Source organism: Blennius ocellaris, assembly GCF_963422515.1.
Source record: "Blennius ocellaris genome assembly, chromosome: 5".
Lineage (NCBI taxonomy): Eukaryota > Metazoa > Chordata > Actinopteri > Blenniiformes > Blenniidae > Blennius > Blennius ocellaris.
The window spans coordinates 13,924,527-13,947,069 of NC_137654.1; the positions used below are offsets into that span (position 1 = coordinate 13,924,527).

General features: G+C 40.5%; 1 protein-coding gene across 1 annotated transcript in view; it reads left to right on the forward strand.

Moving 5' to 3' along the window:
* The window catches only part of cfap74 (cilia and flagella associated protein 74), a gene marked incomplete at both ends in the record, with an annotated part of 52,600 nt that overhangs the window by 9,368 nt on the left and 20,689 nt on the right, over positions 1–22,543 (forward strand). The window contains 8 exons of the mRNA XM_080496859.1: positions 6,892–6,958; positions 8,122–8,211; positions 8,430–8,615; positions 8,732–8,849; positions 10,567–10,661; positions 12,660–12,782; positions 12,886–13,007; positions 19,282–19,410. Of these exons, the coding sequence (XP_080352985.1) occupies positions 6,892–6,958; positions 8,122–8,211; positions 8,430–8,615; positions 8,732–8,849; positions 10,567–10,661; positions 12,660–12,782; positions 12,886–13,007; positions 19,282–19,410 (930 nt within the window). The remainder of the gene's footprint in view (positions 1–6,891; positions 6,959–8,121; positions 8,212–8,429; positions 8,616–8,731; positions 8,850–10,566; positions 10,662–12,659; positions 12,783–12,885; positions 13,008–19,281; positions 19,411–22,543) is intronic.

Consider the following 22,543-nt stretch of genomic DNA (forward strand, 5'->3'; position numbering starts at 1 on the left):
ATTATTCCATTGTTGACAATGAATCCTGCTACACAATACAGGGATATTTCAGAAACTGCAGATTGTGATCACTCTACAGATGTAATGATAAATACGTCACCTTAGTGCTTTTATACAAATGTGATGAATTATTATCTGAAATTCTGGCCGCTGCAGGGTTTTACTTACTGTCACTTCTACTTTGACGTGATTTCTGTCATCTTTCATGTGCATGTTTTTGGAGTGGACAAAGGCAGTTGATAAAACTATATTTATCCAGGCAAAGACTGGGAAAGACGCAGAGAAAGAGTGACACAGAGCAACAATAGCTGTGTAAAACAAAAAAAAAGCTTTTTTTATCAAGAGATGATTGTTATTGAGCAAAGCTCAATGCAAATTTTTCACGCGGTCCTTTGGGAAAACGAGTGTGCTCACGCCACCTCATGAGCAGTGAGGCAGCCAGCGTTCACTGCTGAGTCGCTGCTCTCTGCGATGAGGTTGATGAGTGTTGTGTTATGTTGACCTTGCTTACTAAAACAATGCAATCCTACAAAACAACCACATATGTATATTGTGGATGAATTAAAAACTGCAGCTTTTTTGAAAAGAGGAACCTTAAGTTAAGTCTGCTTCAAGTCTGAATTCCTCCTGTTGTTGAGGTTTTTCATATTTACAAACTGAACATTTGAAGAGAAAAAGCAGATAACTTGATTGATGAATCATGGTGGGGAAGATCAGTTTCTGTAGGGGGGGGGGCACACACAGACTCCAACAGCCCACCAGAGCCAACCATGAATCACAGCAAATTTATCATCACATTCAGAAGCGACTGTTGCCTGATTTTTTCTTTTTTTTTCTTTTTCATGGGTTTTTTTTCTTGGACGAAACTATTGCAATGTGTTCGCGGAGTGTATTTATAGCGCTTCACGTGATCACACACGAGACAAACGTCAAAAGGACTTTACCGTGTTGAACATCTTCGGTTATCACACAAAGGCATCTGTTTATCTTGTCAGCGGTTTTCGAAATACAACTACTTCTCGTCCTTTTAAAATGACGGCGGGGTGGGCGTGAAGGCAAAGCCTGTCCTCCCACATATGGACGCCAGCTTGGATCACCACGCTCACACAGCTCCTCTTATGAGCCTCGGCTAAGTGAGTCAGTCTACGTCTCTCCTCTCTCCTTCAGACCTGCCAGCAGCCCACAGGGCCCCGAGCGGAGAAGCATTCTTCTCCAGGTCACTCGCTGTGTATCACTTTCCCGTCAGCCCTCCTATGACTTGACGTGGTTTCTCCAGCTCTCGTTTTCACGCCTGACTGAGCGCGGAGTTTTGCGGAGTGAGCCGGGAGCCACTGTCGACGCTGTTCTCGAGCCTCCGTGAGAGAACCACTTGTCTGAACGCATCACCCTCTGGGCGCTCTGTTCCCAACTCGCATTTCCCGAGCAAACGGGTGAATGCACACATACTGTGTACCGCACATTATACCCACTTAGTCCCTCGCATCTCACTTTCCTGTGACCGCAGCACAGTCAGCTGGCCTTGTGATTGTTCATCATTGCACATGTTTTATTTATAGAGACCCATTTTAAACCCAGAGAAGAAGAGTTGAAAATGAAATCAATCTACTTGCAGAAACATAATGCTGCTTTTCCACAATACAATAAAAAGACATTAATAAATACATACACATGATGCAATCAATACAATCATTTATATGCAATTATTTACTGAAATTGGAGGATTAGCAGCACGATAGCACAATTACAGAAAAGGAACAGATCAATGCCTAAAATGACCAAAACGTAGCAAATGTATTTCACTTAAGCACAAAAGTCAAGTCAAGAAAAATAAACATTTGAATGTATATTAGTGCAACATTAACAAAAAAAAAAGATTAAATGTTGGGAATAAGGTTTAAGTATTGAATAAAGTCTAGTTTTGCCAATATATCACCAAACTGTACATAATAAAATAACTATTTATTAAAAAATATCCTTTCTACTGTATTAAACTTAACATTTTGGCTTTTCTTCTAACATTTTACCCTTATTCTTGATGATCACACTTTATTTTGGACATTGGAACTCTATACTAAATATTTCCTTTTACCTAAAAAATAATTAAATTCTTTTGACTTATTATGGCTCTAATGCACTTTGACCTATTAAACCTGCACCTATTACGATTCAGTTATTGTGTCGAAAACTGCTTAATCACACATTGATGGCCACAATATTGCAATCAGTCCTGACAACTGCAAAGACTCTTTATGACTCACCCAGCTTCAAACCTGAGCACGGCAGGAAAGAGAGACACATGAACCACGAACTCACCAGGCTTTTTCACACCAGCCCATGGTTCCCTGTACGCCCCCTGAATTTCTAAAAATGGCTAACCCCCCCCCCCCCCTTTCTGCCCAGCATAGGTGCATTAGTGCCAGAATGGGCTGTGCTGAATCTTTTCACTATTGGGACATATAAAAAAAAAAAAAACCTGCTCAGGCTTGCCAGACTTGGTGAAACACCATCGAAACCATAGAACCTGTGTTTTTGCAACACGTGTCACATCCCAGCACGGTTTGTAAGTGGCTGGCTGAGAGGAAGACACCCCTCTGTGGTCTCTGTGCACCTCGGCTCCTCAGCGAGACAATTCCTAAAACTGTTGTGGGAATGGTGGTACTCGACGAAATGTGATGGTGTGATCACACCTACGAGTTGTTTCATTTTCTCTGGAAATTAATGACAAATCTGTTACAATATGAAGCATAAATGAGCCTTTAAGAGCCACTAAATTAAACATTTTATTTCATTTATTTTATTGAAACGGTGTGGTAAAATCACAACCTAATCCTAATCATTATGCAGCAACCTATCATTTGAGGTACAGCCACTTCATTATTAAGCATACTGGAATATGGATAAGGCAATTATGTGAAACAGTAAGTAACATTTCTATTGCAACTAACATTGACACTGACAACTGCCTGAAGACATAAGTCAAGAAGAGCGCAGTTCCAACTTTTAGAAAGTTTTCATGATGGTCGATCAAGCTGTACACACTGGCAGCAAAACATCTCACTTTCTCACGTCTCCTCTTGTAGGTGAATGCGAGTTTCTGTTGAGTCTGTTTTTCTTCTGTCATACGTCCAGGAAAGGGCTACATTGAGCTTATCGATATTCTGAAATGTTGAAATGATTCACATATGTTCAATTCAACATATTTCAATTATCAGTTGTTGTTTTTTTTCCCCCCAAACAATATTTGGTCTGCAAACCAAAAAGAGGGACCAAAATATGAAATGAATATGAATGTTTTTTATATTGTTCTGGTCTCTGATGAGTCCGAAGAGCTTAATCGCTGTCTAATTTTATCCCATTTCTCTGTGCGTTGACTTTGATTGAGTGAGATTAAACTGAACTGGCTTTTCAAATCAGGGACCAGCCTCGAGTTGTTCACTGATTTTCAGAATAGGTTTAATAAGTGACCAATGCATTTCAAACATGGCTTGTGAGCGAATTCGTTTTTGCTTTATCTGATGTATCGAGTTTGGAAAGAATGCATCAAGAAACACGTTTCTTTATGTTTTATTTATATTAAATTAGTAACTCCATTGCTGGAGGAGGAGTGCCTCATTATTCCAGAACTAACTGAGTTTTTCTTCCTGCAGCTGTTTGCCTGTAAGTAGCATTAACATCAGCTTCTCTCTACTCTATCTGTAAATAATAAATCAGATAGATGTCAGCTTACCTTCCTATGATCTCCCTCTGCTGCATTTTTTATGTTTGTAGTTGGTATGCCAACTTGTTGCCGCTGAAATGTATTCATATGAAAACAGACACATTTCATTGTGTTTTATGTGCGGATGGATGGATGGATGGATGGATGGATGGATGGACTGTTTTGACTTTGTGTCTCAATGTCCATCAACTGCTCACTGAATCATATTTTTATTATCTCTGATTGAAAGACAATAAAGTCATTAAAGGATAGCAGTTAAAACACATTTCCAGTTAGACTTTGGCCATGCAAATGATGTTAGACTTTTAAGAACATTGAGTTTAAGTAGGGACTGGTTTATGAGGCCAGATCAGATCTTGACAGCAAGCAGAGATAGAACTATTCTGGTAGCTGTCTCAAACTGAGTGCGAGCAGAGCTTTCATGTCCTGATGTGTTTCAAACTGCCTGTCTTCAGATTTAGCTTTCTGTAAACCATGCATGTGTTCTCAACCCAAGATCAGAAGTGAAGTTTAATCGAGTTTGACCTCTATTTTTTTAAGTTGACTGCTCGATGAGCTCTTCAGTTTGTCAAAAAGAAAGAAAAAAAAATCATTAGTGATAAACAGATTGACAGCTTAGATGTAGATCAGCGTTGTGAACCCAGTGAGTTCCATGAATTAGTCATCTCCGGTCGTCTTTCTTTCCCTGACATGACGTGTACAAGTCAAGTTGGACTTGGTATTCTGTCACAATGAAATGAGTATTTTAACACTTCTTTTCAGTGTGCTTTCACGCTTTTCCCAAATGTGCATCTTCATTAAATTCAACACCAAAATAAAAGGTTGGGGTAAGAAAAAAAAGCGATCTTCACAGTTGATAAAAAGATTAATTTTTTTTTTTTAAAGAGTGTGGAAAGAAAAAGTCAAAGTTTAGAGTGATATTAAAGTCACAAAAGAAAGCTGATGAGAGATGATATGGGTGACGGTGTTTACAAACTGACCATCTTCCCAGACAGGCATGACAAGAACTCAAATGATTTCAGGCTGAGAGCAGCGAGCTTGTCATTCAAAGTAAGAAAAAATGCTTGAGATGAACGTGGTTGTGTTTTGCTCTCGTGGAGGGATTTTCCTCACAAAGCTTACATTTCACCTTGTGTTTGTTTACTCCATGAACATTTAGACAAACTGCTCTGCTTTAGTGGCGAAAATTACTGGCGCTAACCAATGAGGAGATGGACATTGGACCATTTAGCCTACTATTTGTGCACGTTCACTGTCTGGGGTGTTCCTTTCATGAGATCAGCTCTGCCTAAGTTGGATAAAGTGTTGTGGAAGATGGATGCTTGAGTTGATTGATTTACAGTGGAAGCACCCGGCAGAGAGCAACGTTATTGCAGAATGTGGCACACAGTATATTCAGTCACACTGTATGGCCTCAATTTAGACTTCATCACTCTGGTCTTCCTATAGATACGCTCTATGCTATGGCCTCATTTGCAGCTGTTTATATGGGACTGTAGTAGCCCCTTTTCAAACACTTCCTCACTCAGCATTTAATCCCAAGTGCACTGCTCTATTTTCACACCACCTGTCTTAAAGCTATGAGGGGGGGGGGGGGGGGGGGGGGAAATGCAACAATACAGGAAATACAAAGAAATATTCCAGCAAGAGAGAGAGAGAGAAGTTGGGATGAAAGTGTGACGTGACACTTAGAATTTCCACCAGATTTATCAAACCAGGTGGATTTTTTTTTTCTGAACAAACGCGACAGCTGCACCAGTTCGTCACACGACTTATTTAAACCCATCAGCCCATTTCACTTCCGCTCTGCAAAAACAAAGTCCTATCACTATTGTGCGTTTACTCTTTTTTTTTTTAGATGATGAAGCTTAGTTTCGTCATAGTACATTTTCACAGGTATCCGACATTAAAGCCGTCACGCAGTTTCTGAGAAGATCTGAAGCTGTTCAAACCTTTGTGAATGTGAAACATTTCGACAAAGATGCGTAATTGAGCCGTATTGCAGTCTCACATCAAAACCTGACTACAAAAAAAAAAGTACAAGAGCTTATGAATTGCTTTGGATACAAAGGTAAAAATAACTTCTTTCAACGCTGTATCGTGCTCATATGCACTTTGTTTCTGTACCCAATGTATTTCCTCTTTTCGTGAGTGTTAAAAATAAATTGTTTTAAGAATAGGAATAGTCCATAATATTGATGTTTTTTCTCATGTATGCTAAACTATTCTATAGTGCGTGCGTGCGTACAGTCATGCATATTTCAAGGAAATTATAAAAGACCATTTTTCTTTATCATTGGCCAATAGAAAAGCATTAAGATTCTTTTATTTTAAACTATCGTTAAAAAAAAAAAAAAGTATTTTTGTTGCTATGTTCAGTTATTTATATATTCAGGGTACGTATTGACCACGAGATGTGTATCAATAGACAAAACAAGCTCAAGAACCAAACTGAAACTCGTCTTTTGCTCAAACGAAGCAATTTCATTGCACATTTTCTATCTTTTACAGCAGGATGGTGCAAACTGAAAAGTTGTTTGATGTCCATCACATTGTGGAACTATATCCGAAGCATAATTATGCTCCCAGTTGGATGTTGCTAGCTTTTTGTTTATATATTGAGTTCTGTGAATCCTCCCTGCTTCTCTGGCTGCCTGCCTGCTATATTTATATCGATCGGCCTTCTTGTGTCTCTGGAAGGGCGGCAAGTAGTCCGGCTCCTCGGGGCAGCGATCGGGTTGGCGGGAACATGTGCAGCGAGAGCCACATGTTGCTTTAAAAGCGTCTGCGGTCCTCGTGCCTGTTTTGGGCTTCCAGGCTTGTTCGCACTGTGATATAATGAGACCTACCGCTTCATTATCATTTCTATTGAAGCACCTTCCTGCTCGATATAGCAACAGGAGATTTTCCTCTTGCTTTGTTTTGGTTGTGCGCAGGCTGAGCACCAGGGTGACCTTTGACCTCAGTTCTATTTTCTGCTTCTCTTGCTTCTTGCAAACACACTGATGCTTGTTTCTACAGTTTATTTGCTGTTGCAGGGGAGTTTACTTGACATTATATGTTTTATGTCGGTCATAAGCCGTTTACTGCTTTTCCATTGCAGAGGAAATGTTTTGGGTATTTCTTAAATGAGAAAAGTCATGTTTGTAACAAATAATGTTCTTGTATTTCAGCTTTGAGCCTCCTGGTTCTTTGTCTCCTGGGATGTCTTGTGATATGCAGGCTATTTTTCAACCTAAGGTTAGTAAAACCACGGTGAGACCTTTGCAGTACATCATACAGATCAAGGAAAATCCTTTAGTGGTGGTTTGTATAGCTATAATCAGTTTAGATCCAATGAAATGTATGCAAGGAAATGGTGATTAAAAGGAAGACCAAGGCATGACATTTGTAGAGTTTTACTGAATCAATACATGATACATGCAACACTCACAATACACCTTTTTATTTTTTCTGTGTCTTAAGTTCAAGCTTTTGGCTGGCAGCGTTAACTCATTACCCACTCATGCTCCATTTTAAGTTTTTCCTGAGATATTAAACTCATATTCATGGAACTAGAAGAGATGGAACGTTGTGTTCTTATTTTGTGTAGATCAGGTCACTGTGTCGAAGGATTAAAATCTAACAACCACATGAAACACAACGAGAAAGCCAACACTGTGCAGAGCAGAAAACATGTCAGAAAGTGCTTCCTTTAAGCTAAAGTCAACATATTGCTTGACCATCCTCAGCAGTCCGAGTTTCCCCGAGTAGCCCCATGGGGAAAAACAATTGCCCTCCCCTGCCTCGAGGTGAAAGTGTGTAAATAATACAATGAAGCAGCTCTATGTGCTGTACAGGCAAGGCATGTAGCATAAAGTAGCATTCGGACAAACAAACAAGTGATTTAAAAACATACAACAATGTTGTAAAAATATATTACAGTACATTTATGCACAAGACCATCAAATTAAAGATGGGTAGTAAGATTTTGAATTCTTGACACGCAGGCAGCCAGTGCAGTGATTTGATCTCAGGTATAATGTGCTCCACTTTCACTGTGTTGGTGAGGACTCGAGCTGCTTTTAATTATTGTCTTAATGTGGTTGTTAAATTTCAGGTCCGAGTCCATAATTAGCTGTAGCTTAATACTGCATGTAGACATCAAGGAAATACACAAGATTTATAGTCAGCAGCAGCCGTTGGGCTTTTTTTCCTTACATACTTGATAATTCTCTTGAAGACATTTTCAGAGACATGCGGTAGAACCAGAGTGAGCTTGATATCCACACCGTAACTGTGATCTTCTTCATGATGGAAGCAGAGGGACTTATGCATCATACCAGATCTATCATTTAATCAAACACAGGACTTTTTGTTTTTTGTTTTAAATGTCACATTGTGCTACTTTCTGCCTCCTGCAGATAAACAAGGACTTGGAAGGTGAGATCCAGTTTGCATCAGCAACAGGGTCGTTCTCAGTCCCGGTCAGATGCATCATAAAGAAATGTAACGTAAGTGGCCTGTGACGGACAATCTTGGATCTCTTCCTAACTATTTTCTTGGTTTTCTAATATGATGTATGAACATACACATCTAAGTTTGGTAACATTCGGCAGCTTTGGACTACTAATGAGGCAAAAATCATGATCATGATCAATGATTCATGTTGATATCAATGCATGTGAAATTGTGTTCTCGAGTGAATGTGAACAATCGATCCTTTCTCCAGCTGGAGGTCGACATGCAGCTCGTTGATTTCGGCTCACACATTGTGGGCCAGACCATTTCACGGACCATCACCTTGACCAACAAGGGCGCGCTGGCCACCTCCTTTCTCCTGGACACGTCGCCGTTTCTCAGTCCAGAAAGTAGCCATGTCCAGATGCCATCCCAAAGCTCTGCCAACACATGCCAGGTCAGACCTCCGCATTTGGAGCTCGAGAATTTCTCTGTGTTTTATGCGCTGAGGAGGAAATTAAATGCAAGTAATGACAGTTGATTCAAAGTAACGAGCGTGTGTTTGGCTCGTAGGAGACATGCAGTCAAATGCAGTCAACAGAAAGCAACAACAACGGGTCTGCTTCCCTGGATGCTGGAGAAACGCAAACCGAGCAGCAGAGTCATGAATCTTTACAGCAAAAGCAACCAGGTAACAGTCCAACAAACACATGTACAAATTATATACATAACATAACACTTGTACTCTGCAAGGACCTCAAACTGGAAACTGAATCTGAATTACATGACTTTGTTTTTGAAGCCATTTTAAAGAGGAATCTGGCTGTAAATGTTTTCATTGATACGATTGTTTGTTGTTCTGGGTGTTGTTGTTGTTTTTTTAAAATTCTATTTATAATAGTCATCTCACTGCTTCAATGCAAATACTTTCCTGCTTAAATAACTTAATAGCTTAATAAAGAAACAACTAGGTCACATCAAACATATAGGGAAAAGTAATGTTAACTCGCTCTAAATGTATTCATTCAAATCATCCAAAATCTGGGGATTTTTCATTTTATTTTATTATTGTGGGTGGATTTACAGTATCACTATTGCCAAATGTGAATTGAAATAGTAACTGAGTTTTAGATTAAAAATTCCCAAATTACCATAATTTATTATTCAACATTTTCAATACACTCCTTATGGACATTATATAATTGTATTATTTCATCCTCATAGTTTATGTTTGGATAAGAGTAAATGACTGAATGAAATTTCACATAGAAACGTATCCCGTGTAAGAATAGGTTTGATCTTAAACATCAAGCATTAAGCATGTTTTTAATTTGATCTAATTTAAATAAACGCTTTATAAAGACATGTGTCTGTTTCCAATTGCAATTTCCAGATTTTTAGCCAAGCAAGCATCTCCAGACAACTCTGCATCAGCAGTCCTGTAAAAATCAAACTACAATCACACATTAAGACTCGTCACAGAAGAAGAGCTGGCACAAAACAAAAAAACTGTTTCTAACTTTGTTTCAAGTTGGAGGGTATTATAATTTAGCAAATATTAGTGAGGCCATGAACTAAAGTGAGCAGTAAAACATCCTGCAGCTTAATCACATCTTGACATTAGCGTGTAGTTCAAAAGCACTGCAGTGATTAAAATACAGCATCACAGGGCAGCCGGTCGTGTTTGAACATCATTTATTGGAGAAGCTGTTCATTTGAATCATCTTATGAGAAACACAAAGTACGATCTGAGACTGTCTTCTCACCATGGATGATTTTCCTTGTGTTGCTATTCCTGTTAGCACTTTCAGTCCTTGTAAGAACAGGAAGAAAAGGACACACACGCACACACACACGCACACACACACAGAAAGCGAAGGGTTCACCTTGCTCTCACAGCTGGTGACAAGGAGGCATCTTCTCTTTAATGCTCGTTCAGATCTGAAGTCCTCATCGCTGCTCTCAGCACTTTCCACTGCTGATGCTTTGATAAGCCCTGCAGTCTTTTGCCTCTGCTTTGCTGGCGGTGGAAATTCGCCATTGAGTTAGCTCCGTCTCATTGTTTTTTTCTTTTTTTTTCTTCTCCAACTTCACTTTTGTTGGAAAAGCACATCTCTTGTGATGGGCACACTCTCATGGAATTTATGTCTGCTTCTTCTACTAAAGCTGGCAGCAGGTCCAACATTGAACCAGGTTACACTGATCTATTATATAATTGCTACATTGCTGAATTTGCATTTATTCAGGGTTTTGCCATAGTTTTGCCATAGTATTTGTCTTTCTGGGCATATTGACACAAACATTTTTTATCAATTTGGTCTTTTTGATTTTATTTGGTAGATCTTTCAGATCTCTTAACCAGAGTAGACACAATGTCTGCTCAGTGTCTGGTTCTGTTTGTGCAGCAGGTCCTGAAGCTGTTGAGGAAATGTGTAAGTCCTCCCTTTTGGACGTCCAAACAGATCAAATCGCCTCCGACTCCAGTGATATAAGACTTGGAAATGTGAGTACTGAGTCCTTCTTTTATACTGATTGGTATTTTGACACCAAACACTTTATTTGGATCCATAGCTAAAAAATGTGGCTGGATCCACAATGTGCATCAAGCTGAAGGAGGGAGGGAGGGCTCATCCTCCAACACTTTGAAAACTCCTGAAAGACTATGGTGCATTCCACATAAAACGGTGCATTCCACAGTTTGTTCACTGTGTGCAACTGCAAATCATGTGATGGCTCATAGCAGGTTGAAATAGGTTTGTCTCAAGGGGAGACTAACAAAAAGAAAGGTCATGTTGTGATTAAACTCAAAGGATGTATTTCTTTGGAACTTAGTTATGATGTTGATTGACATGATCAAGCTCAACATACACATACGACACAGACAGAGTCAATCATAGGTTTTCACTATGAGGACGACAATTGAATATGTCTTATACACATCCATGTCACCAAAAAGCCACAACCACAGGAGTAGAACCTGTACCTGGAAAAAAAATAAATGTGCATGTGAATACACACACATGACGACAGCCATGAGCCTGTTAAAACACTTTACATTCCATATCAGTAGACAGACAAAAAAAAAAAAAAAGGAAAAACATTGAACCCCCCCTATGGAGTATGATTCATCTGCATTTGTAGGTTTCTTTCACTCAAAAATGAAAGCGTTGGAATCAGGAGAATTTTTAAACACGTCTGCCTGGGGAACTCTCTGCCTCTTTGTTTTGTTGTGTTTTGTTTTCAGCCGTGTGCTGCTGCGTGTGCCTTGTGGCCCAGGAGAAGTTCTGGATCTGTTCAGGGTTCATTACGTCTCTCTGGTGGGGGCCTAATGGTGCATCACTTCTCCCTCTGCACTCATTGTGGCTGTGTGTGTTGCATGTGCCTGCATGCCCTCGGCTCGATTGCCGGCGTTTTGAATGATACTTGAGTAAATGACGGCTTATCCATCAAACTATCACAGCCCCACAATACTAAGTAACTTGCTGTATCTGAAGCATGTTGATCACTTTTGTTTTTAAGGATCTTTGCGCCACAATGATTATTTATGGCAGGATTGATTATTAGAAACAATAAAATAAAGTTGTCTCATAATATCTGATGATAGCTCTTCAGTTTTACCACCGCAGTGTAACTGGAAAGGTGGTAGTTAGTACACTAGGTTTTTTCTTCCCTCAAGAAAAGATGAGCTCTTTCAATAACTCTGTCTTTGTGTTTTCATATCTTTGGTATTTAACGTCGCTTACTGTGATAATGCTTACTGTTAAAGAGCTGCTAACTTGGTGTAGCATCACTTTATCTGCATAGTCAGCATGGTAGCTTGTTGTTGACATGAGCATGGCTTGTGATTGGTCCATACATGGTCTCATTTCCATGGATGCAACACAACGATGTTAAAAAAGTAAAAAGTGCATGTTGCATTTGTTGATCTTTTTCACACCCATGAGGGAAATAATATAACAATCTAGGATTGGACAGAGGTCATAGGTTACAAAAATATCTTGCCTTGGGCTGTGACTGGCTCTCTGGTCAAACTTCAGTTCATCCCCGCCAAAAAGAAACAAATCTAAATTGTCCACCACTATAAACAACGGGGGGGGGGGGGGGGGGGGGGGGGGGGGGGGGGCGTGTGAATGAAAGAGGAGTTCAGGTACCTGAGGTTCCTACCATCGAGGGTAATTGATGGTAAAAAATAACGGGACGAGGGAAGTACATGCAGGGAGGGACGAGTGTGACTAAAGCATAGCAGAAAGAGTGAAAGAGAAGGTTTATAAGACAGTTGTGCAACCTGCTATGATATGTGGTGTCGCTGGATTTAAATTCAGGTGAGAGGCAGAGGTACAAATCCCGAACCTTTCATTGGGAATAAGCAGGATGGTCATCTAGTAAAAGAGAGCATGAAGATGATGACGGGGTGAAATGAAGCCAAACTTCATTAAGGTCATCTTTTTTTTTCTTTTTTTTTTTTTTAACTGCATATTCTCACTTATCAATGCTTCTTCAGGTGAAAGAGGGAGAGATTGGACCATTTGAAAGCATCAAACTGGAAATCATCTTCACCCCGACTCTTCCCGGAAAGACCAAACAGGACTTCCACATCAAATTCTCTGACAAAACCAGCAAGCCCGTATGAGACCAAGATACTTCACGATTGTGAAAATCATAAGGGAAATGACATGGCAATAAATTAATGAGACACATTTCGAATGAATGAAAATGTGTTCAAACAGATTCCCATTCAGGTGAGCGGTGTGGCCGCCAGCATGCCCGTGTGGGTGGTTCAGCCCAGCATTGACTTGAAGATCTGCATGTTCGACCGTCTTTATCAAGACACCATCATGGTGCTGAGCAGGTGGGTCTCACAATATATATGACCCCTTTGTTTTGTGTTTCACTCATTAATATCTCCCTTCAGAATCCAATATGAGCAGCGTATCTCACCGATCTCACTTCTTTAGCATCGAGGCCACCACTTAACCCCGATTGGTCAGCGGTGTGAATGAAATTGTGGGTGAAAACTGGTAAATACAATAGATTGATGATCAGGAGCTGAAGATCAAGAAAAACACAAGTAAACGATGCACAACATTTTTTTTTAGCCTCATGTGTACCATGTTTCACCCATTTGGACTTCTGGATGACATTCAACAGTATTTTGTCCCTCCCTTGTGTAATGTGTGAAAAGTGTTTTCCCTTCTCCATCATTGAATCAGACTAGTTTGATATTTTCTGCCGACGTGCAGCTGTTTCACCCAGTAGTCTTGTCCACCTACCTGGTTTATATCAGCAGCATTCACACATTTAATACACATAGTTATTTTAAATTAAAATATCTGAAAGCAGACTAAAGTGGAACACACTTCTGACTAGATGTTTGACACATATATTTTGCACATGGTGTACTACTTTATTCAGGTTCCAAGGTTTCCCTAAAATGAAAAAAAAAGTTTAATTGGGTGATCAAATGATCAGCAAGGAAATGTAATATAGAAATCTTTCAAACAAATCTTTCCATGTAAAATGCATTGTAAGCATGCAATGAAAAGGAGCCAGATTAACCTCCAAAACTAAAGGCTAAAAGTCACATTCCTCATTGCTGCATGGCGATAATCAGGGTTTTTGTTTTCATGTACAGTTTCAGCAGATGGTCCGCGACCATACACACATATGCAGGCTTCTCCCGATGGAAATGGCACAGTATTCACTCACAGTCCATTTGTACAGGACTATATTTAAACTTTGGGTTGCCAGTGCTGCATGAAGCATTGGGTTTTCAAGGCATCTCCATCCCAACAAAGTGAATATTGGCAAAGGTTGCAAGCACGATACAGCGGCATCACCACAGGCTCTGATGTCAGATCTTTTCTTGGCACTTCTGACATCACGCTGGCATTCATTAGATAAATAATGCCAATTCTTCCCCGTTTACGCTCAGCATTTGCAGTCATGAGGGAGTGACTGGACTATTGAGTGCAATTTATGTTTGTAAAAGTGAAGATTATCGAGCAGCATGTTTGATTATGCAGCATCATCCCTGAGTATCAGGGAAAAGTAAATGAACCTGTTCCAAAATTGATTAAGGGCACACTTGTGTAAGAAAAAGAAGTGGAGAACTCCCATGATTTGTTTGCATTTTTCCCCTCCAAAACATTATGCAAAACGTCTAATAACAACCTATTTCAAATATATTTCTGAAATTCTTTTTTTTTTTTTTAAGGGTTTATAAGAACACAAGACAAAAAATATTAAAATTTGATTATTTGAGCGACTGTGGAAAACCCTCAGCCCAATGACTTGGCTTCAGAAATAAGTCCTGTCATATTTCTATTCGGGTTTTTTTGTTTGGTTTTCGCTCTTGTTGTCGTGTTTCATGAGCATCCTTGAAATAGAGTTGGAAAAGTAACACGGACTGCTGATGTAGCATGCTGGCTTATCTGCTGAATGCAATGCTGAAACTCTCTCACACGCTCGGCCGCTGCCAAAACAGGCACTTTCACAGAAAAACGGCTCATGGAAATCCCTTAAAATTGACAGGGCCCGCTTTACTTGTCAGCCAACATAAAACCCACCCCCCCGACTATTGCTTACAGCCAAGCCGCATATTGAGATATTCTACAAATGTGCGGATATAATAAAAGAGAAATGTATTAGCTGATAAATGCTACCTAAACAAAGGATGATGTAAGGGGCCAAGCGGTAAGCCCGCAGCGCTGCAATCCTCTTTGATCTATAAAATAGCGCCGACCCGAATCCTTTTTGATTATGGATGTGATACATTATGATGCACATATAAGGTTAAGAAGTCACCGGGGGCAGCAGGAGTGCAGTCCATCACCTTAGCCAGTCATTGTGTCACATTATGTGGGGGAGGGAGTGCTGGAGTGGGGGCGGGGGATTTGTGACAACTGCCATCTGGTGTGCTGGCACACTAGCACATGTGACAACATGATGATGACAGCGTCAGTGTGAACTGCAGCTTTTAAAGTAAGGAAGGGAAAAAAAAGAAGAAGAAGACGACGACGAAGCAAAGCATGGAATACAGTATGTCACTCTGCCTGCAAGACAATCATTTGAGCAAAAAATAAAATAGCTTGGCAGGCTTTGGAGGGAAAACAATGGGAGGGCTGATGCTTTCATCATCCACTTTATCACTCTTCTTCTTTGAGGAGATAGTAGATATCCCACAAGTCCTCTTTAGTTTGTGACAGATTTTATTTTTGTTTTTTAAGAGAGCAGCACAAAGCATAATTGAATATGCCTATCTTGTCCACGAGCCAGTGAATTGAATATCACTCCTACTAATTGAAAGTATTTTTATGAGGCTTTAAAATGTGCAGTGTTCAACTCTGGCTCATGAGCCAATGATCAGAATATTCAGAATGCATTTGGCAGAGTTTTTCCTCTTTTTTTTTTTTTTCCCTTTTCCTTTTTTTTTTTCTGTATTTCAAACACTCAGCCTGGACTTTCAAACCCTCCTCCACTGGCACCAGCTGGGGAGTTGAGAATTCCTGCCCAAGCTTGAGCCATAAAAACCCAACGAACCAGCTTTTTTATTTATTCATTTACTTCAACTGAGCAGAATGCTCCTTGATTTTTCCCTGTTTACTGTATTCCTAATGTGCTTGCTGTACGTCATCTTGGAGCAGCCAGAGTCCGGTTTTGTTTGAGCAATGCGAGTGTGTTATTGAAATGTTTTGATTCTTCTTCTTTTTTTTTTTCTTTATAAATAAATAGAAACGTAGATGCTAATGAAAAACATGTCCTTCCAGCTGGTTGTTTTGAAGTATGTGGTATAAAGCAGACAGTGCTGCATTTTGGGGACAGTTGCCCGGAGCCCTTGCCATGAAGGCTTGGTACCCCGTGGGGTTTGGGACATGTGGAATACACAAGCACAACCACCTGGCCCTTTTAAGAAAGGGCAGAGGCACTGCAGTCGCCATGGGCACTCACAGTTCTGGCACTCACTTATTCAGCTCTGTATACAGACTCAGCGTGAGCAACTTCTCTGCAACATGGCCTGGAACCACTGAATCTTGGTGAACGTCATGTTACTGTTGGTATTAATAGAATCAAATGCATTATGTTTAGCAGTTCAAGTTAATAGGGAATGTAAACTGGATTTACACCGTGGTGAGACACGTTAGTTTTACACTGCTCATGACGCGTTGGTGCAATAGCAGTGCTGCTTTATCGGGCCGCCACAGCTCAGCGTTGCAGTTTAGAATAGCTTCGTACATATCAAGAAGCATCCTTGGGGAAGACACTGAACCCCAGGTTCCTCCCTTCGATGCAACCTGACATGGCAGCCAGCACTACTGATGTGTGCATGTCATGTCATGACTAAATGTGATCGATCATACGAAGCACATCTCGACTCCTGAAGCAGTAAAATGCACTATACAAGTAAAGTCCATTTGTTTGAGAGTAAAAAGTATTTTTTTAAATTCTATTTGCTGTTGTTTTTCCTTCTTTTGTGGTCACTTACTGTAAAGTTCCTTATGAGGAGAGGTAGCGATCTGTTTATGATGCGCTCTGCCACCTTCAGCCGCTGCTGCAGGTCCTTCCTCTTCTCCACTGTGCAGGTGAACAAGCAGTTCAGCAGTAAGTCATCAAGCTGACTTTCTTTGGCTGACTGCCTACTATTACAGGGGATTCCTCCAATGGAGCGCAGTGTGGCCTTTCTTTTTTTTTCTAAACCGAATACATTTTCCCCCCCAACATATGTCAATTTTTTTCTTTCTTTTGTTTCACTTGCTCTCAAGCATTAAAACCCTTGTTCTGGGTCTAATAAGGCAAAAGGACTCATTCAACCATTCAACCACGTCACCCCTCAACAGCTTTTATATTACCATAAGAAACAGTATTGTGTTAAAACCCAAAATGCCATGGAGCATTTATCTGAAAAGGCTTTACAAACCCCGATAAAATACCCAGTCAACTGTTGTGAACAGTATTTCCTGTGTGTTTTGCTCAGCTGCATGGTGAAAACATTGTAAACGTACCTATTTCATAACGGTAGGGGATAATCTGATACTACAACATCCCCTCTTCTGGGAATGAGTTGTATAAGATTTAGTCACCAGTCTGCAGGGTTTTGCTCCAATTCAGCCACAAGAACATTACTGTTGTTGTCCAGCAATGTATTAAAGGATGCGGCTCGGCTCACACTCTTTCAACTTCAAGATAATATTATTTGATGGTGTGGTGATTAGGTTGCTGTTGCCACCAGACAATATATTCCTCATATAATGTAGATAGAAACATATTATGATGGACTCTTTTCCCCCCGGGATACTAGAAAAAGGCCTATTGAAACTGTTGCAGCAAATGTAAAAACAGAATTTCTTGTGCAAGCTCTGACATTGATATTTCCATGCAATGCCCTAAACCCTGAACAACAGCCCCTGGAAAGAAGTCCATAAGGATACTTTTGGCCGATACTGTGATATTATCCAGTGTGATAGGGATGAGAATCTCTTCTTTCACTTCCATTATAGATTATGTCACTGGTTGACAGAAAACATGTCATGTGAATTGTTTCTGTGTAACGTGATCAACATCATGTGCCCTTTTTTATCCTGATGACACGAAGTTGGCTTTACTATAAACTCACCTCTAAATCATTTAAACTGGTCACAGCCCATCAGCAAAAGCAGATAAGAACAGTTAAATGCACGTCAATTAAAATGCCTAATTACCGTAAAAGATTATATATTTGTGAGGATTCCCTAGAGAGTGATTTGAAGGTTATCATTTAACTGGAATAAAGATAGCGACTTAATATCCCCCAAGTGTCCCTGTGAGTCCTTGCCTGGGGGAATCAGCCATCTGGTTGACCTTGCTGCTCAAAGTGGGTCATTCCATTTGAGAGGGGGAATCGGAAAATGAAGGGTCCCTCTGTCAGTCTGGTCACCTCTCTCTCCTGGCCACCTCTGTGTCTTTCAAGATCAAAGCAGGTACAATGAAACGCTATCGCTGCATACACTTATCACCTCCAGCAAACAAGGTTTTTTTCGCTCCGCTTGTTTGTACTGTCATCGTTTCTGAAGGTGTGGGCCGTGGTTGGATGTGTTGGAGAACTCCCAAGGTGGGGAGCCATTTATATCACAAGCCTCAGCAATAACTGAGGCTTGTAGCCACAGGCACAACCATCTGTTGGATCCGCCAGAAAATTGGGTCACTGTAATGTTATGGACTTTGGGTACTGCACTCTTTGCGAGGCAAATTCTGTCAGTGTCACTCAAATGTCTTTCATCTGTCCTTGGCAGGTGATAAACAATAACAGGTTTGTCCTGCACTTTCAATGAATAGGTTTTTGTTTGTTCTTCTTGATCGAGCTAATATGAAGGGACTTGGTGTCAAATGAGCTTGAGGAACACATGGGTACATCATCTAAAATTACCTGTTGAGATAACAAAGGATAAAGTGTAAATTTTTCAGAAAATCCTTACTGTGGATAGCAAAAACTTAACATTCAACAATTATTAGATGGACAGATGCCATTTCAGTTTAATTACATCAGATTACATACACAGCCCACAACTTAAAGCAGTCTGACAGCTGTAATATATTTAGTGACAATGGGATGATTTTATTTTGTTTATCAAAAATTGTGCTGAAGTAAAGCAAAAACACGGGTCACGTCCAGTTCCGCACATAAAGAAATGTGCTGTACTTAGTTACATCCCGCTGTTGGAGAAACCCAACAATTCCCCTTCATTGAGCATTTGGCAACATTGAAGAAGAAAAACTCAATTTAAACAGGAAGAAAACTCAGATAGCACCATGCTCGGGATGGGCAGCCATCTGCCTTGAGCGGCTGGGGTGTGATTTACGTCAAACATTATTGCAACGCAGTCAGTCGTATGCCCTTCATGTAGACAAGTAGGCGTGGAAGGATCAATCTAGTGGATGTGCACATACTGCATCCAACTTTCACAGCAGAGAGCCTCTTCAGGTCATGAAGCACTGCCATCTGCATCTTTATTGGCAGGCAGTGTTACCTGTTTGTTGCTACCTTCGTATTATTTATAAATATGTATATCACTCTGGGTTACCCCTGTATCTCACCAATGTACATTTGCTGTTAGATGTAAGCTAATGAAACAATATCTTTTTCTTAACAGAGCCAGCACAGCCTTGAAAGTGACCTTTGAGGTGTGTCCCGAAATGAGGAAACACATGGAGATTCTCCCAAAGACGGGCTTTATTCAGGCTCAGTCAAGCTTTAACGCCCAGCTGAAGTTCATGCCAAGGTAAGGGGGGGACACACAGAGCATGCCCCGATAATGGAATCAGTGGAGCTGTGATAATCTTATTTTAGACTGAGCTTGTTAGGATCCTGTCAGCCTTCACCAAAAGTGCAATGGTTTCACTCTTGAGGAGACTCATTTTGCATATCGAAGCCCACTTACATTTTTTTCCTCCTCTTCAGTACGGTACAAGCATACACCTACTCATTGCACTGGAATGAATTTTAAGGGAGCCCTCAGGTTAGTTTAGTTTTTATTATAATTTTTTTCAATCAGTGATAATATTTACTGAAGTAATTAATTGAAACATCTGCACCACCACCTAAATGTAAGTCAATGTGGCAAGCAACACCATCCATCCATCACAGGGCAAACACACAGAGAAACACCAAGGACATTTAAGGTCACGTGCATATGAGGGTAATTTTTGGATGATTCGACTAAACCAGAGACACACAAAGTATGGGCAAACAACACCAACTTATTAAAAAATGACTGTTTAATTGATTCCTAAAGATTTATTCCCAAATGTTCTGGTGACACCAATAAATTTAAGATGTTCTTGGCGGAAAATGGAGAACTGGGGCTGCTGTTATGGACTATCCACTCTCTGGACTTTCAGTGTCAGAGCTGCATCCAAGTACCTGATATTAAGTCAAACTTGTTCATGGTGGCTGTTGGAATTTCACCAAGCTTGTTCTTTGTCTCCATTTTTGTTTGTCATTTTCATGGGTAAAATGTTGAGGCACAGCCAAAAGCTTTTTCATGGAAGATGCCCTTCTGAAACAAGATGATGATCAAATGTACCCTAGAACAGTTCGTCCTCGAGGAGGAAGCCATTGAGAACCTCGGCTCGGTGAAGATACTCAAACATCTTGTGGTTTTGGTCACTCGTGATCTGAGGAGCAATCATTACATTGGCCACAGATTTGGACAGGTGGCCATGGTCATGCATTCATGCATTGGAATGTGGTGAATAGGAGTTGACATTTAAAGCTAAGCTATTTTTGTTTTTTGGTTGCTCTACACCCCTACTCCTCACCTATGACATAACCTTTTGGTCAGAACTGAAAGAATCAAATCACGGATGCAAGCAACTGAAATTAGTTTTCTCAGCTGGGTAGTGGACTTTAGTACTGTTCAGTATTCAATATTCATAATAGAGTGAGGGGCTCAACCATTTGAGAGAGACTCCAGATTCCGAAGAAGCAGTTGAGATGGTTCGGGCATCTGATTAGGATGACCTTCGGTCACCTCCCATCAGGGTCTGCCAAGCAGGTAGCCATGGCAGAATTCCCAGAGGTTTAGCACCTGCTGGATCGATCGTTTGATTTGGGAACACTTTGGTGCCTCCCTAAAAAAGAGCTGCAAGAAGTTGTTGGGAATAAATCTTCTTTGCTCCCCATACTGCCACTGCATATTTGAAGACCTAAAAGTCCATTTCAGCTCTGTGTATTGATATTAATTTACTGTACTATATATAAGTTGTTGTATATAAGTTACACAGTCATCAAACACTGCACAGCTTGTTTCTTGCTTCAAATGTTTTCAGAAATACATTTGGCTGAACTGTTTCAGTAATATAAGAGAAAGTTTGTGTCCCATTTTAATGGTTTTAACCACAGGCTTTAACTGCAGGAGTGATGTGTTCGGGGGCGTCATGCAAACTCGGATCCATGCTTCATGCTAACGAGCTTCAGGGCTCACACAGTAGCGAGGCTCTATGCTAAACATAATTGACATGATTGAAATACGACTGATACACTCATGAGTGAGCTGGAAAGTGTGTGCGCAGCACACTGCAGTGCGTAAATGCAAAACGCAGACTTGTGGCAGAATACAGAAGTAAACATTAAAAATCTGACCAATAACGCAAGGGTTTGCGGCGCACACTGCAGAACTTCGGCCCGGGAGGTTGGCACAGCTGAACTAAATTTCTTCTGACAAGAAGGAGCTGGTCAAAGAAACTGACGGAATTTGTTCTGGACTGTCCGAACTTTCTTCTTGTTGTTATGGAGTATGAATTGGCCTTGACGTACGATAAGGTCCATGAGGATAGCACTGCTGAGTGAAAGGCACACACATCAGATATCATATACTATACTATAATATGGCAGCATGTAAGAGTAACGATGTGTTTCTAGCCACCTGCCAACTACTATTTCAGAGGAATACAAAAGAAGACAGTCTGTAGTGTCAAAGCTTTTGTCCCAAAATATTCATAAGATATGCCACAGTTGTGTCCGGATACCTTTTCTGTTCAAATGTAAATATTTGTTTGCTTTTTATCCATGAATTTGAGGAATTTAATTAAATATTCAGATATTACTTTGGGTTTGGTTGTGAATATATGCAAAAGTCTTTACCATTAATTCTGTATTGGGAATGGAAATAGACACAAAAGGCTGTCTGATGTCAGAGGTGACCGATCGATTTCTTTTTTTGTAGTAATAGGTACTACAAAATGACAGGTGTCTGGTGTAAATATTATATATATACAGTGTCGATATGTTAACATACATTTTTCATGAGCTGTGGAGTCTCGGGGCAGCAAGTTGTAGCCTGTCAACGGCCGGCGGGAATTAAGGAGTTGCTTCACGATACCTGCATGCACCCGTAGCACAGGGACACAAAGGTTTCTGATAATGGTTCCTAATGACTTTGAAGGACATGGTAATTCTTTCCACAACCATACCAAATCTATATTTAGATGGAGAGGCAGGAGTTGAACTGCAGTTTGAACGCCAGGAGAGCGGACAGGGGACCCCCAGGGCAAGTATGAGAGGCGTGCAGTATGTAAAAACACAGCGTGGGCGCCAGTATTCTTCTACCCACCCTCTTGGGTTTTGTTTTTTTTTTCATTTCATGGTTCAACAGCTTTGTGTGGTGATAGCTGGAAGGCTATTGGTATGGAAAGAAGAAAAAAAATACCAGCAAATGACAAAAGTTAGGGGCATGCACTGGTCATGATACAGTTGGAGGACAGGAGAGGAAAGTGGGAAATTGTCAGTAATCTGCCTTAGTGAATCAGCAGAGGTTTTAATGCCAGGATTAGAGCAGAGCTTTACTTGTGCTGCTGCTTAGATGGTGCCTCGTTCACCAGCGCCAACACAACTACAGCTTCTATCCCCTCCCT